General features: G+C 37.8%; 1 protein-coding gene across 2 annotated transcripts; it reads left to right on the top strand.

The window, feature by feature from the left end:
* Positions 1-934: 934 nt before the first annotated feature.
* On the top strand, positions 935-5,147 carry LOC18014707 (sodium transporter HKT1). Of its 2 annotated transcripts, XR_002898781.1 has the most exons (4): positions 935-2,243; positions 3,899-4,038; positions 4,246-4,473; positions 4,772-4,939. XR_002898781.1 is itself a non-coding variant. In XM_024154386.1 (3 exons), the coding sequence occupies exons 1-3, from the start codon at positions 1,183-1,185 to the stop codon at positions 4,983-4,985; spliced, it is 1,503 nt and encodes a 500-aa protein (XP_024010154.1). In that variant the 5' UTR covers positions 938-1,182; the 3' UTR covers positions 4,986-5,147. The 2 variants fall into 2 exon arrangements, 1 of the variants encoding a protein (XP_024010154.1); XM_024154386.1 differs by lacking the exon at positions 3,899-4,038 and having other exon boundaries at positions 938-2,243; positions 4,772-5,147.
* The last annotated feature ends 11,629 nt before the right edge of the window (positions 5,148-16,776 follow it).

Genomic DNA, 16,776 nt, shown 5'->3' with positions numbered 1-16,776 from the left:
TGGTGTGAACATTCTCTCATCAAATGGCAGTTGCTCATATGACTTATCTTGAATATATTGGTCAAATTTGTCTTCCTACTCTTGTGCCCAATCATTCTTGTGCCCAATCATTGTAAACCATAGCCATTAACTACTTTACTTTTTTTTTTTGTATTTCTACAAGCAAAAATATGAAAGAAATACAATTGGCAGATTATGCATTGACATCAAGAATCTTATTTTCTTTCTTTTATTATTTTATCTAATTTGAAAAAAGCTTTTATACGTCAAAGTATAATCGACTGACTAACACGTGTGGCCATTTATGTCAAATATAAAGTTTGAGATAACAAACTTAATATAATAAAATATATCTGTATGTATATCAAGCATACACATAAAGTCAGTGTACTTGTATCTATTTTTATTAAAAGGTAAAGTTTCTTTATTTTCTCTATTTTAATTTTACGACTTATTTATTTTTTCTTTTTTATTATTTTAAATTTTTTTTAGACTATTGGAAGTTTTTAATTTTTTGGAGGTTGTTTGAATTTTTTTATTAGTTTTCCATTTATATTTCTATTTATTAATGATTTATATCATTTGTTTATCTGTTATTTTTATCATCTTTAAGAAATAAATAACAAAAAACAGAAAATTGATTATAATGAAATTGACATCTAAAATATCTTTGATGAAAATATTTATTTATCTTTTCTATAACTGAAATATTATTATAATATTGTGCTTAATATAAATGTGACACGTAAGATAATTCGTAGGCTAATTTTAGAGAGAAAAAACTCGTTTTAAAATTTTTAATATTTTAATGAAATATTTTGGTTGTTTCCAATAATTTGTAGGCTAATTAAGGAAATCTCTCTATTTCTAGAGTCGAGAAAGGAAAATATTCGGGGAAAACAAAAGTTCATATAGAAAATACTTTCATGTTGGTCCTCATACACTTATGTGGCTGAGAATGTTCTTATGCGTATATATAAACACAAGGGCCAATAATATAATTCGTAGACCGACCCAAGAAATAAAATGGAGAGTTTTTCTTTTTTCTTGAAATCCTAGAAATTTCGTATTCCACAATCTCCTCGGATAAGAGCAGGTTTAAAACCCCTACCCGTTTCCCGCACTCGAACCTTCGACCTCTGTCTCTCCGGTCAAAGGGTTCTCTGGTAAGATATATACAAAATGGAGAGAGTTGTGGACAAGTTAGCTAAAATCTTTTCGCAACATGCTAAATCTCTCCCCCTTTTCTTCCTTTACTTCTTCTACTTCTTGTTCTTCTCCTTCTTGGGGTTCTTGGCACTCAAGATCTCAAAGCCAAGAACCACTTCACGTCCTCATGACTTGGATCTGTTCTTCACTTCTGTCTCCGCCATCACTGTCTCCTCCATGTCAACCATCGACATGGAAGTCTTCTCAAACACCCAACTTATCATCATTACTATCCTCATGTTTCTAGGCGGCGAGATCTTCACTTCTTTCGTGAATCTCTACTTCTCTCATTTCATTAACTTCAAAATCAAACATCTTGTGGGCTCTTTCAACTTCGACCGTCCTATCAATGATCCGGGTAGTGATCTTGAGAATGTTACTAATCATGTCAAGCTTTCTAGTCAGATCAATGAAAGGGCCTCTAAGTGTTTGTACTCGGTGGTTCTTGGTTACCTTTTTGTAACCAACATAGCTGGTTCCACGTTGCTTCTTCTGTACGTAAATTTTGTTAAAACGGCGAGAGATGTTCTTAGTTCCAAAAAAATCTCACCTCTCACTTTCTCGGTCTTCACAGCTGTCTCTACGTTATCAGACTGTGGATTTGTCCCCACGAATGAGAACATGATCATCTTCCGAAAGAACTCTGGCCTCCTCTGGCTCTTAATCCCTCAAGTATTCATGGGAGACACTTTGTTTCCTTGCTTCTTGGTTTTGGCCATATGGGGACTTCATAAGATCACAAATCGAGAAGAATTGGGTTACATTCTCAAGAATCACAAGAAGATGGGATACTCTCATTTACTCTCCGTTCGTCTTTGTGTTCTTCTTGCTTTGACGGTGTTAGGGCTTGTGATGATACAGTTTCTTCTATTCTGCACCTTTGAATGGAACTCTGAGTCTCTTGAAGGAATGAATTCCTACGAGAAGTTGGTTGGATCGTTGTTTCAAGTTGTCAACTCGAGACACACTGGAGAAACCGTTGTCGACCTCTCTACACTTTCTCCAGCAATCTTGGTACTCTTCATCCTCATGATGTAAGTTATTTCATCTCTCTCTGTCTCTCATCGTATGTTTTGCCATTTGCATGGACAAGAAGGCTTTGATTTATTCCGTCCTCTTGTGGGAGAATATAGATACGTATTCAAATTGTGGTTTTTTAACGTTCCACAAAACTAAATTCAATCAATAACGTATATATATACAGTATATATATATATATTAAAAATCAATCAATTCACAAATATTAGTAGGGTCATATAAGAACAGTCGTCTCTATAAGACCCATGTGTGAAGGATTCATGTATTGTTGTTCAATGCAAGGTCACCACATGAAAGTTGGTCCGCCCATGTGTGAAGGATGCTTTTACTAATTATTTGACATGTTTGAAAAAACTTTAAATCACATAAATAACTGTTATATAACGGAAAAAGACTTTCGCCTCACAATTATTGTTCATTCTTTACAACAAGAACTCTAATACTAAAAAGACATTCCTTATTTTAAAAATCGGTAGCGCGTTGTGGGTGGTAGAACCAAAATTTTGCATTAGTCGTAGTAATTAGTGCTATTTTCTTCCCAAGAATCTACCAATAAATAAATTAAAATATGAAAAAGTATTATTTACACTAACTGAGTTTTGATTTTCTCATTGCAAGAAAATTAAATAAAAAAGAAAAGGAGAAAAGTCAGTGAGTTTGTCACGTTCCACAAAATGTTTACGCAACAAAACTATATTTCACTCGGTAAATAAAAATCTAATTTACATTAGGGAATTAGTACGATACAAATTTGATTAGTGCAATAGTACTATCATAAATGTGATTAGATAACGAAATTAAAGAACGAAAGAGACTAAAAGTGCAGTATAATTTCAGTGATGACATAAATAATGAAAGTAATTTTCTATCGTTTCGTAAAATAGAGGTTAGGAAATAATATTACAAAAAGACTTCTAAGAGAATATTATATAATTTAAAAAACTGCAGTTAGATAATATGATTCGTATCATGAAGATCACTCTCTAACATATTTTAAGCATTTATAAATAATGGTCGAATAAACCATCATATAAGGTCCTATCAAGAAAAGGTCATGAGTGAATCAGAATATGTGCATGGTTTAAAAGTAAATGAATTAAATATGCCTTCAAGGTAGTGGAGAATGTTCCAGACTCCATTTTACCATATTCACAATGCATTATTTTGTTATAATCAATTTCGAATACGAATTATCTAGGCTACTAGTTTGGTATACTTAGGCTGGGCAAAATATCTGTTATATTTGCTTCGATCTGTTATTCGTCTCGATCCGATCCAAAAAATTCGGATATCCGTAATTTTATGGAGCAAAGCAAATACTAAAATTTAATATCCGTTAAAAACGGAACAAATCACAAATACTAAAAAAAATTAAGACGGATATTCGCTCCGCTCCGATATAAATATATATATATATATAGATAATAATTCATATGAAATGTATAATTATTATATATAAATATAATTTTTGTGAGTTTTTTTTATAAATTTGATTATTATAAATATTAAAACTTAATAAGTTAAGAAACTTTTTTTTTAAAAGAAAATATTGTCATTTTAAATTAAATTTTGATTTTTTTTATTTTTTATTTTAAATATATTATTATTTAAATATTTTTTTGGCCGGATCGGATATCCGGCAAATATTCAGATTTTTTGCGGATATCTGGAAAACGGATATCCAAATAATTACGGAGCGGATACGGATCAGAAAAATGATTATCCGGCCGGAGCGGAGCGGATCACGGATATCTCCAAAATCCCGGATATCCGCTCCGCGCCCACCCCTAGGTATACTTACATATCTCCATGCTATAGTATGAGTTTCAATTTGGTACAATGATGTATATTTAATGGTATTGTTCAAAAAAAAATATGGGTCTAATGGTAGTATACACATATGAGTATAAAGAAAGAAAAACCGAATTCTTCAATATAAAAAAAATGAAAGAAAAACAAAATTATAGACTAATAGGTAAATGTTATTGCGTTGACTAGGTATCTTCCTCCCTACACACTATTCATGCCGTTGACCGTAGAAAAGAATAAGAAAGAGGGTGAACACGATTCCGGAGATGAAATTAAAGGAAAGAAGAATGGGTTCTACGTGTCACAACTCACCTTTCTAGCGATATGTATCTTTCTCATTTCCACCACCGAAAGTCAAAAACTAAGACGAGATCCACTCAATTTCAACATCCTCAACATCACTTTCGAAGTTATCAGGTATGATATTAATTCGATCTCACTTTGCATATATTTTACACGTGGAAATATTTAGAAAAGTTTTTGAAACCCCAAGTATTGGTAATTCAACGAACAAAGTAGAAGGCATTAATTAGGTTTCTCTCCTCTTAGTTAACTATTTCGAAGTTATTATGTGTTAGACTTTTCGTTGATAAGTGATTAATACCCTAATCCTTAGCTTGTATCTAAATAATGAAAGTTTAATGTTCTTCTGTAAAGGTTAGTTCTAATAACTATACTAATTGGTGAAACAACAAATTAATTATTGTGACGGCAGTGCATATGGAAACGTTGGGTTCACGACCGGTTACAGCTGCGAGCGGCGCCTAGACATCAGCGATGGTAGCTGTAAAGACGCAAGTTATGGGTTTGCAGGACGATGGAGTCCCGTTGGAAAATTCATACTTATAATAGTAATGTTTTATGGTAAATTTAAGCAATTCTCAGCTAAATCTGGCAGAGCGTGGATACTTTATCCTTCATCTTCGTAAATCTCCATAGTTTTCCCTTTTTTTTAATTGTGTGTGAAGTACTACAAGCAATATTTGTATATGGAGAAGCCAAGGAGCAACCATATTAGGCTTGTGTTTTACGAGAATCAATCAAGAACCGAGTATTATTCGGAATAAGAAAAACAAACTAGTGGCCCTCAATGAGCTAGTCCAAAAACAATAATACAAGTAAGGGAAAAAAAAAGCAGCATCCAATGCTCTTATATCGTAGCCTCATTTTCATCTACCGCATTATTCCAGGGAGGAAATCTAGATATGTACTAAGACAAGACAATATCCGTATCCTCTTTAGAAAAGATTTGTGAAACAATCATGTGGCTTAGCTAGGACCATTTGTATGCATTGGCGACTTTTCCATCAGCAGCTGGACTGTGGACCCTCAGTAACCAATTAGTGAAACAAACACGTGAACGCAAAGAAAACACATATAGACTGTTTTCCGAAAACTCTCCAATGCTCAAGTAACTATCGAAAACTGCATTTAACATATGGTTTATATCAAGCCGTGTGTGAGGAAAAGTGCTTCGCTGCTTCCTCAACTATTCTTTATGGGCTATTCCCGGAGAAAGAGTTAGAAAGTTAATTAGTATCTTTAAACATAGTATATTTGAGATAAGATCACAAATGATCGGAGTGAAAGACGAAGTCTCTATGCCACTAAATTCTTACAGAAAATATCGTCAGGTAGGAAATAGCCCTTTACTACCGTTTTTTTACCAATATAAGTCGGAAATCGGCCGTCAGAAATTTCAAAAGGTAGGATTTTCGTAGGAAATTTCCTAGAATTATAATGGTAGGGAAATTTCGTCGGGTAAGTTGGTGGGAAATTAGTGAGAGAGGTCCGACCAATTTGCTACCGCTATCCTTCGATTGTTTTCCTTCTAAATTCTTACGAAAGGTTACCTACATTTTTCCTACGATATTTTCTTTCAATTTTCCGACCAAACTTTACCTACCAAATAGATTCTTTATTTTTCTTTCCATATTTCTACGAGTGTTTCCTACTAATTTCCGACAAACTGATATTTCCTACCAATATAATTACAAAAACCATTTAATTTGTGAAATTATACAAAAATTGGAAGACGATATATATAAAAAATATGACACAATAATTAGATTAATAATGTTAATTGTTTTACAAAAACCAAAATAAAACCCAAAATCCAAAAGTATTTCATAAACCCAAAAACCTTCAACACCACCAAACTTAGTTTTCAACACCACCAAGCATGCTTAAGAAAGACTTTCAGTTTTTGAGTGGGAGAGAAAGAAAGCAGTATCGATTTGAAAAAAAGTATTTTAAATATGAACATTTTATAGGAGATAGAAGTCGCAGGCTAGTCTATCAGGTCGAGAAAGGATCCTTTGGATTGGAACGGTGTGAATCACTTTGGTACTTTTCACTTAATTTCTTAGACTTTTTAAGCATCTATCAAATAAATTAATCTCAAGCATCCGAAGGCGAAGGCAGTCGGACGCATAGCATGTGTGCAGAGTCAACATATTCAGTGTTGTTAAAGTGACAGAAAAATGTAAGTGATTTTGGATACGATTAGGTTTTGGAGGAAGGGGGTTTACGGTGCATTCCTATTAGGAAACGAAAAAATTATTTTAAGATTTTAGTTTATCATGCACGTACCTATGAGTGGGTGATAGCACCAAAGTTTTCCATTAGTACTGGTGCTATTTCTTTGGCTGAATCAGCCTATCAATCAGCTTAGAAATTAAATGAAAGTTTTTTTTATTGTTTTATTCAACAACTTACTACACTATATGTAGATTTGAACCGAGATTGTGACATAATTTGAATTAACCCAGATGACGACATGACCACAAACTAAGAAGTTGTAATCCTAATCAAATGAAATAATAAAATTAATTTTAACTATACCTATCGTGTCCATTTAGTCAAAGTATTCACTCCTATGGATTACCGAACTAGCTAAAATTCGAGTTTAACTATATTTTAATTTGTTTTGTTTTAATTAATGTCAATGTATACTCTTTCGCTCTATTCGGAATTATTTGATGTTTAAGGTTTTTGCACATAGATTAAGAATTCATTTAATTTTTATTTTTTTACACGAAAAATATTATTTATAATTCATTTAAATAAAATTCAGCCAATAAGAAAACAATCTGCAGAATATAAAAAGTCAAAAACAATAAAAATTCATTAAATTTTACATTAAAAAGTGAGAATTATATGAACAAAAAATACTTCCTAAAACATCAAATAATTCTGAAAAGAGGGAGTATTAACTATAATTGGTACGCTTTTAAATAGCTTGAATACATGGCTAATTTATAAGTTTTGGAGATTAATGTTCCAGTTATAAAATTAAAAGAATTAAAGTTTTGGTTTTTCTCATTACAACAAAATATCAAGTTTTCCACGAGTTTTTAAAGTTATTGAGTAGAATTTTAATGTTATAATAAAAAAATATAGTTTTAATGTTACTGAGTTTGTCAAATTTTTTTTTTTTTGATATCCGAAGGTAAATCCTAGACTTTTCGGACCCAAACTAATCCTCCTTAGAACTAGCATCATTTTCATATAAGCCTAATAGCAGTTCACATGTTTGGATGGTCAAAAGTTAATAATGTCATAATTCTGAATCTAGGTAAACTCGATAATCTTCCACTAAAAGAAAACTACTCTACTACCACCTACTACCACCCTTTTGAGTTTGTCAAGATTTTCGCAAAAACTTTACGTCGAAAACTGAGAAAAGAGTTTAAGTAAAAGAAATATTAATTTTCTGCAAGATTCTCTATTACTTAAAGAACTTATATTACCGCGTTGGAAATTCATACATTATTTATGCCGTTGACCGAAAACAAAGAAGAAGAAGATTCCGAAAATGAAAAGGAAAGAAGGAAGACAGGGTTCTTCGTGTCAGAAACTTTCCTCATTGATGATATGCATTGTTCCCATTTCCTTCACCGAAAGGCAAAAACTACAACAAGATCCACTCAATTTTAACGTCCTTAACATCACTTTCATCCAAAAAAAAAAAAAAAAAAAAAACATCACTCTCGAAGTTATCATTGATCATATCTCTATACTGCAACGAGGCACGTTCATTACCAAGGATATTTTGAATATTAAAAAATCACCCGAAAAGATATTTTGATTAACACATTTCCGACCACCATATTCGTCGAAAAGTCTGGAAACATCCATGATTTTTCGAGAAAAAGTGTTTTGGATAATTTGGGTAGAGGATAGAGAAAGTTGGATTACTAGATTCAAATGCACATGTCCAGATAAAAAAAAATTATTTCGATGATTAAGATCTTTAAGTTAAAAAGCTAACAACGACCAAAAAAAAAAAGCAAGCAAAAGTAGCCCATGATGTTTGTTACAAAAAAAGGCCATAATAATTAAGAGCAATATAGCTCACCAAAAGAAAAATTTCCCAAACTCAAAGTTTTAAGAGTTTCAAGACTTAGGTCCCCAATATATCACAAATGATCCAGTAGGTTTACAATATACAAGATGGAGGTGTTATGTTGATGATTCCTGGAAGGAGATGGATGGATCCGATTTAGGGTGTTCTATTTCCAGGAGGAGACAGAGAAGCTATTATAGGAATAAGAAATGTACAAAGTAGTCTTACTCCTCTACAAGTAGAGTTAGAAGCTCTCATTTGGGCTATGCATTATATGATTGCAAACAAGTGTTGTGTAATGCCATTTTAGTTTCAAACCAAACTAAAAGGACATCTAGTTAGTGTGAGTTGTTGGAATAATAAAACAGCAATGAGTGAGACTTATGTCTTGTATTAGAGTCTAGGCTAGCTAGTTGGTAATGAACTATTGTAGTAGTTGAGGACAGAGCATTATGACTCTTTTTTCTTTTGTTATATGTCGATGTAAGGTCTGAGAGAGAGAGCAAGTTTTTGTAGTAAGAAAATGAAATGAAAGAAACAATGGTTCAAGGTTATTCTATCTTTTCTTTTCAAAACACTAAACACCTTTCATTCACAAGAAATGTTTATTTGAAACAAGCATCACAACATGGTATCAGAGCCAGGTTGATTCATAGAGACCTCTTGAACAAAACAAAGATGGTGAGTCAAGAAGATTTGCCGATGAAGAAGGCCAAGGTCAGAGAAACCAAGGCAACAGTACAAGAAAGTAACAAGAATGAGAAGTTGGAGAACAAGATGAAGATGGTGGATCAAGGAGATTCAGCAATGGAGAAAGCCAAGGTCAAAGGAACTGAGGCAACAGTACAAGATATCAACAAGAACAAGAAAGAAGAATAAAATCATGTGTTTACAGCAAGACAAGAAGGTGACGAAGCAAACAAGGAAGATGTTTGGCTCATAGATAGTGGGTGCACAAATCATATGACACCAAACAAGAAAGCTTTTGTCAAACTCAACACAAGTATAAGAGTTCCCATAAAAGTCGGAAATGGAGCTGTACTAATATCAGAAGGCAAAGGAGATATTGAGGTCATAACCAAGAAAGGGAAAAGAATCATAAGAGATGTGTTTCTAGTTCTCAAACTTGGGAAGAACCTTCTTAGTGTTCCGCAGATGATAACTAATGGATACAAGATTATTTTTCAAGAAAGCAAATGCATCATACATGACAGTGCTGGAAGAAAAATAGGAGTGATCCCAATGGTAAACAAGAGTTTCCATATCAGATGGAATTCCAAAGAAGAAACCGCCATGATAGCTAAGGAGAGTATTGCAGAACTATGACACAAGCATCTTGGACACATTGGCTACACGAACCTGAACAATCTTCAGTCAGAGGAAATGGTCACAGGTCTACCTAAGTTCAAAGCTACTCAAGGAGGGTGTGAGAGCTGCATCATTGGCAAACATACTCGTGACTCATTCCCAAAAGAGTCAGAGTCAAGAGCAACTGAGAAACTAGAACTGATACACAGCGACTTATGTGGTCCAATGCAGAATACCTCTTTCAGTGGCAGGAGGTACTTCCTCACCTTTATAGACGATGCTATGATATATCATGGTTTTTATGGTTTTTAACCATGGTATAAGTCCTATTTATAGAGTCTTTTTAGTGTCTTTCGAGTCTTTTGGAGTCCTTTCAGGTCATAGGTACGTTTGGAGCTTAACTGGAGACTTTGGAGCACTTTGGAGCTTAATCAGGATCAAATTCGTCAAGAATGGATTTTGTGCTTTAGTGACGCTCGACACCATGAAGGGTGACGCTTGACACTTGTCAGAGAAATAAGGAAAAGGCGATTTTGTTTCCTATTTGAAGAAGGAGTTGGGCCCAAACGTTTTCAAGGAAGCCCAAGACGTGTCTTAGAGATATATATAGGATTTTTATTCCCTTTTTACGATAACCTTAGATTTTTGAGAGAGAGATACTCTGAGCTTTTCGGCTTTTGCGATTTCTGAGCTTGGGGAGACAAGTCTGTACTCTGTTCGTTTAGAGAGAAGATTTCGAACCCCTTTATCTATTTCGATTTAATCTATTGCTTTCTATTCATCATGTTTGTTGTTTCAATAACCATGTCTGAGTAGATCACCTGTTAGGTTTAGGGTTAATTAGGGTTTTCTCTGAATGTTTGATTAACTTGCTAGTTAGGGTTCATATCTATTTCTTCTTCACCTTAGGTTGTTCTTAAAGCTAATTCTAGACTGATCACCTAGAACTTAGATCTTAGGTTGCTTAATTGACACGGAAGTGTAATTGAATAACTGGAAAGAACCTGAGTTGAGCAAAGTAACTATTCGCAAAGGAATTTGGTTTAGGAGCTTTGTGAACATATCGAACTTGTGCAATTAAGGCTGGTTTAAATCTGTAGGATTTGCAAAGGAATTTGGAATTCTAGGATTTTAACTTAGATAATTCTCACAACGGAAGTTGGTTAATTATAGTTCTGTGTTTCGAGTTCAAGAACCGTGCTTAATAACTGAACCCTGATTAGTTAAGTTGATCTGTATTCATTGATCTCCTGAAAACGCCCTAGACCTATCCTTCATCACATCGAATTTACAACTGTTTTCATCGCTGCTTTATTTATTATTGTCGCATTGCTATTTGTTCTGCATATTTCGGCTCAGCGTAACTCCATCTACATAAGGTTTATTGAGTGATTTCTTGTCTCTGTGGTTCGACCCCTAGATACTACAACTGCACATCTGTGCTCTTGCAGAGTAGTTTAGGAATTAAAATTTGAGCAGATCAAGTTTTGGCGCCGTTGCCGGGAACTTGATTTCGCCATTAAACCTAGTTTTTGAGTTTCGACTAAGTTTTTCGACCTAGTGTCGAGCGACGCGCGACACCTTTCTTTTTATAACCTAATTTACTTATTTCGTTTTTCTCTCTTTGTTTTTGGTGTTTCAGGTTTATGCATACTCGTGGAACCAGGAGCAACAAGGACATCCCGCTAGTGAATTTGAGCAACGAAGAGCTAGCTGAGTTAGAGCGAACGAACAGGAAAGCAAGGGATCCGGCAATGATGGAAAACGCCAATGGACTTGTTCGTGATGATGATGGAATCTGGAGAGACCGAGAGGGTCATGTGTGCAATGCGAGAGGCCAAAGGCTTGATGGAGATGGTAACATCATTCCACCAGCGCCTCTACCAGTGGATGTTGTTGACCAGAATCCACCACCTGCACCGTGTGGTAATGCTGTGATCGTTCCAAATCAGAGGAACGTTCCAGAGGATCGGAATGTGAGGGAACCTGCACCTGCAGCTGGTCGTGGACAAACGCTTGGGGACTACAACAGGCCTGAGCAGTTCTATGCAAATCGCTCTGCGATTCGCGCCACTGCGTTTCAAAGAAACGATTTTGAGCTGAAGCCTGTGTACTACACTCTTGTGGGTCAGCTTCCTTTCCATGGCCACTCTCATGAGCACCCGATGGACCACATCGAGAGGTTTGAGGACTTGGTCACCAGCATAAAATACAATGGGGTGTCCAATGATTTTCTCCTCTGCAAGTTGTTTCCTTATTCTCTTGCTGGAGAAGCAGCTAACCGGTTGAAGCAGTTGGAGCCAGGATCACTCACTACTTGGGAAGAGACCAGGAACGCCTTCCTGCACAACTTCTTCGATGATGCCAGGTCTGAGGAGTTGAGGACGAAAATTTTGACTTTCTCTCAGGAACCAACTGAAGCATTCAAAGCTTCTTGGGTGCGATTCAAATCGTACCAGCGAGACTGCCCTCATCATGGTTTCAGCGATGTGCAGTTGCTGGGTATTTTCTTCAGAGGCATCGACTGGAGGTATCAGATGGCGCTTAATGCAGCAAGCAATGGTAACTTCAACACTCGATACCCAGAAGAAGCTGTTGAACTCATCGAAAATTTGGCATCCAGCAATAGCACCAAGAATGCAAATCTTGAGCGAAAGAAGCAAGCTGGGAACATGGATAGATCGCAGATCGCTGAGGTGAAAGCTAAACTCGATTCTGTGCACAGCCTTTTAGTGGGTAAGAAATTGGTCAGATTCACACAGGAGGTGGAGAGTTTCGAACCTGAGGATGAAGCTGAGGAAGAGGATGTCAACTTTGTCAGTGGATCAGGATTTCAGGGTCAGAGGTTTGGTAATCAGCAAGGTAACAAAAGCTACAGTGGAAATTACAGTGGAAACAATCAGAGGAGTACCTTCAACAGTAATCAGAACTTCTCTGTTTACACGCCTAAGCCTCAGTACCAGAAACCTTTTTCCAACAACAGTTTTTCCAGAAACTACAGCACTCCTTCATCTCAACCTCAAAATCCTGACAATGAGATGAAGTCTATGTTGGAACAGATTCTGGAAGGTCAGCAGAAGCTCACCGTGGACTTTAATGGGAAGATGGATGCTCTCTACCTCGATCTGAATAGAAAAATCGAAGCTCTGAACACCCATGTCAAGCAGCTCGATACGCAGGTAGCCCAAACTGCAGGTTCTGTTAAAAGGCAAGAGGGTTTTCTTCCTGGGAAGACTGACACCAATCCAAGACATCACTGCAGTGCTATCACGTTGAGGAGTGGTAAAAATCTGAGTTCTGAGCCCAAGAAGACGCCTCCTGCACCTGAAGTCGTGGATTTAGAAGATTCTGAAGCAGTTCCTGAGATTGCAGAGCCGGTGTCGAGCGACACCACCACTAGTGTCGCGCGTCACCAATTGCAGAGCGAAGCTGTTGATGTTCCAAATCCGAAATCTGCAGAGGAGAAAGTCTACAAACCTAAAGTTCCTTACCCAAGGAGCCCTAGGAAGTCCAAGCAAGAACTTGATGAAGCAAGATGCAAGGCCCTGATGGAAAAGCTTGTGATTGAGATTCCTTTGGTTGATGTTGTAAAGATCACTCCTGTCATCAGACGTTATGTGAAGCAAATGGTGACTAATAATCTCAGCCATGAACAAGGAGTGATGATGATTTCTGAGCAAGTCAGTGCAGTAATTCAGAACCGAATTCCAGAGAAGCTGTCTGATCCAGGAAGCTTTGTCTTGGATTGCTCTATCTTCACAGAGAGATTCAAGAGATCGCTGTGTGATCTGGGTTCAAGTGTTAACCTCATGCCTTATTCAGTAGCTGTCAATCTCGGTATGACTGACTTCAAGCCAACAAGGATATCTCTCATCCTAGCTGATCGTTCGACAAGGATACCTGAAGGGGTGCTAGAGGATGTTCCAATCAAGGTTGGAGACTGCATGATACCGACTGATTTTGTGGTTCTGGAGTATGGAGAGGAACCTAAGGACCCTCTTATCCTTGGAAGACCTTTTCTAGCTACAGCAGGTGCTATCATCGATGTCAGAAAAGGCAGGATTGCTCTGAATGTTGGAGATCTGGTGATGAACTTTGACATGGACAAGCTGATGAAGAAACCCACAATCGATGGTCAGACCTTCTATGTCGACACTCTCACAGAGTTTGCTGAGGAGATTTTCCATGAGATGATGCCTACAGACCCACTTGAGAGAGCTCTGACCACGTCTGCATCTGAAGCTGAACACTTGGACGAAATTTCAGCTTCTTACTCGAAGATGTTTGACTCCAGCGAGCATGTGATGCAGCTAGCATCGCAGATTGAACAGCTTGAGACTCCTGCGAAGGTGAAGCAGCTATCCGATTGGAGTGAGGAGAAAGCGCCTAAGATAGAGTTCAAACAACTCCCTGCAGGACTAAAGTACGCATTTCTAGGCTCCAATTCCACCTATCCAGTCATTATCAACTCTTCTCTGAACAATGCTGAGGTTACCTTACTACTAAGCAAGCTGCGCAAGCATCGCAAAGCTTTTGGCTATTCTCTTGATGATATTTCAGGTATCTCACCAGACTTGTGCATGCACCGAATCCACCTGGAGGATGAGTCGAAGTCATCGATCGAACACCACCACAGGTTGAACCCTAATCTGAAAGATGTCGTCAAAAAGGAGATCATGAAGCTGCTGGAAGCTGGAATCATCTATTCAATTTCAGATAGTGCTTGGGTCAGTCCTGTGCACGTGGTTCCTAAGAAAGGAGGGGTCACAGTTGTGAAGAATGACAAGGATGAGCTGATTCCGACGCGCACAGTGACTGGACACAGGATGTGCATCGATTACAGGAAACTGAATGCAGCGACCAGGAAAGATCACTTCCCATTGCTCTTTATTGATCAGATGCTGGAGAGACTTGCAAGCCATCCCTACTACTGCTTCCTCGATGGGTACTCAGGATTTTTCCAGATCCCTATCCACCCAGATGATCAGGAGAAGACCACCTTTACATGTCCATACGGCACCTTCGCATATCGCAGGATGCCCTTTGGACTTTGTAATGCTCCTGCGACATTTCAGAGATGTATGATGTCTATATTCACTGACATGATTGAGGATTTCATGGAGGTCTTTATGGATGACTTCTCAGTTTACGGATCATCTTTTAAGGATTGTCTGGATAATCTCTGCAAAGTTCTGGCTCGCTGTGAAGAGAAACACTTGGTCCTTAACTGGGAAAAGTGTCACTTTATGGTCAGAGATGGGATTGTGCTTGGGCACAAGGTTTCTGCAGCTGGCATCGAGGTTGATCGTGCGAAAAATTGACGTCATGACAAGCTTGCCACCACCTGATTCTGCGAAATCGGTTAGAAGTTTTCTGGGTCATGCAGGGTTCTATCGTCGCTTCATCAAAGACTTCAGCAAGATTGCACGTCCTCTTACTGCTCTGCTATGCAAGGATGCTAAGTTTGAGTTTACAGATGAGTGTCTCGCTGCGTTCGAACAGATCAAACATGCTCTAATAAGCGCCCCTATTGTGCAGCCTCCTGACTGGAATTTGCCTTTTGAGGTGATGTGTGATGCTAGTGATTTTGTTGTTGGTGCTGTTCTAGGTCAGAAGAAGGATAAAAAGCTTCATGCAATCTACTATGCCAGTCGAACTCTGGATGATGCTCAAAGGAATTATGCTACTACTGAGAAGGAGCTGTTGGCTGTGGTCTTTGCTTTTGAGAAATTTCGACCATACCTTGTGGGATCGAAGGTGATTGTGCACACAGACCATTCTGCACTCAAATACTTGATGCAGAAGAAGGATGCGAAGCCAAGGTTGCTGCGATGGGTGTTACTCCTTCAGGAATTCGATATTGAGGTCAAGGACAAGAAGGGTGTTGAGAATGGTGTGGTAGATCATCTCTCACGCATCAGGGTTGAAGACGACGTACCCATAGACGATTTCCTGCCAGAAAAGAATGTATATTATGTGGAAACCGAGTTCCAGAGCAGCTTTGACGAAGAACTGCAGGTTTTTCGAATTGGAGGAACGTTAGTGACGAGCGACACCACCACTAGTGTCGCGCGTCACCTTGCTCAGCCGAACACAGAGACCTCTCAAATTCGAAGCAGACTTCCTGAGATCAGTTCAGCGGCTGTCTCTGCCACCCAACGTCCTTGGTATGCTGATATTGCCAATTATCTCGCTGCAGAGGCTGAACCTGAGAACTTTAAGGGCTACGCGAAGAAGAAGTTCCTGAGAGAGCTGCGAAGATATCACTGGGATGAGTCATATCTGTACAAACACTGTTCTGATGGGATTTACAGAAGATGTATTGCAGAGTCAGAAATTCCAGAGGTGCTGTTTCACTGTCATGGATCTGAATATGCTGGACACTTTGCGACATTCAAAACAGTATCCAAGGTTCTTCAAGCAGGCTTTTGGTGGCCTACCATGTTTCGCGACGCACATGCATTCATCTCGCAGTGCGATGCTTGTCAGAGGAGAGGAAAGATCAGCAAAAGACATGAGATGCCACAGAATTTCATCCTTGAGGTTGAGGTATTTGATTGCTGGGGTATCAATTTCATGGGTCCTTTTCCCTCTTCTTATGGGAACAAGTACATCCTGGTCGCTGTTGATTATGTTTCAAAGTGGGTCGAAGCCATTGCCAGTCCCACCAACGATTCTTCAGTGGTTCTTAAGATGTTCAAGACCATCATCTTTCCTCGATTTGGAGTGCCTCGAATTGTTATAAGTGATGGTGGTTCTCACTTCATTAACAAGATTTTCGAAAAACTCCTCAGGAAACATGGAGTTCATCATCGAGTTGCAACTCCTTATCACCCTCAGACAAGTGGACAGGTCGAAGTCTCGAATCGACAGATCAAAGAGATTCTGGAGAAGCCAGTGGGCAAAACTCGAAAGGATTGGGCTTCAAAGTTGGACGATGCACTCTGGGCGTACAGGACAGCGTTCAAAACACCTCTAGGCACCACAACTTTCCACCTGCTCTTGGAAAGCCCTGTCACCTTCCAGTGGAGATCGAACACAAGGCAGCCTGGGCGATAAAGCTG

This window comes from Eutrema salsugineum, unplaced genomic scaffold (assembly GCF_000478725.1).
Source record: "Eutrema salsugineum unplaced genomic scaffold, Eutsalg1_0 scaffold_3, whole genome shotgun sequence".
NCBI classification, from domain to species: Eukaryota; Viridiplantae; Streptophyta; class Magnoliopsida; order Brassicales; family Brassicaceae; genus Eutrema; species Eutrema salsugineum.
The sequence above is the reverse complement of the archived record's forward strand: the minus strand, read 5'-3'. Positions and strand labels throughout refer to the sequence as shown.

What these genes read in the sequence shown, in the direction of transcription:
- LOC18014707 (XM_024154386.1), top strand. Translation starts at nt 1,183, where the DNA reads ATGGAGAGAGTTGTGGACAAGTTAGCTAAAATCTTTTCGCAACATGCT. An exon ending in GTACTCTTCATCCTCATGAT is followed by an intron (nt 2,244 to 4,245) that starts GTAAGTTATTTC and finishes TGCGTTGACTAG; the next exon opens with GTATCTTCCTCCCTACACAC. An exon ending in ATCACTTTCGAAGTTATCAG is followed by an intron (nt 4,474 to 4,771) that starts GTATGATATTAA and finishes TTGTGACGGCAG; the next exon opens with TGCATATGGAAACGTTGGGT.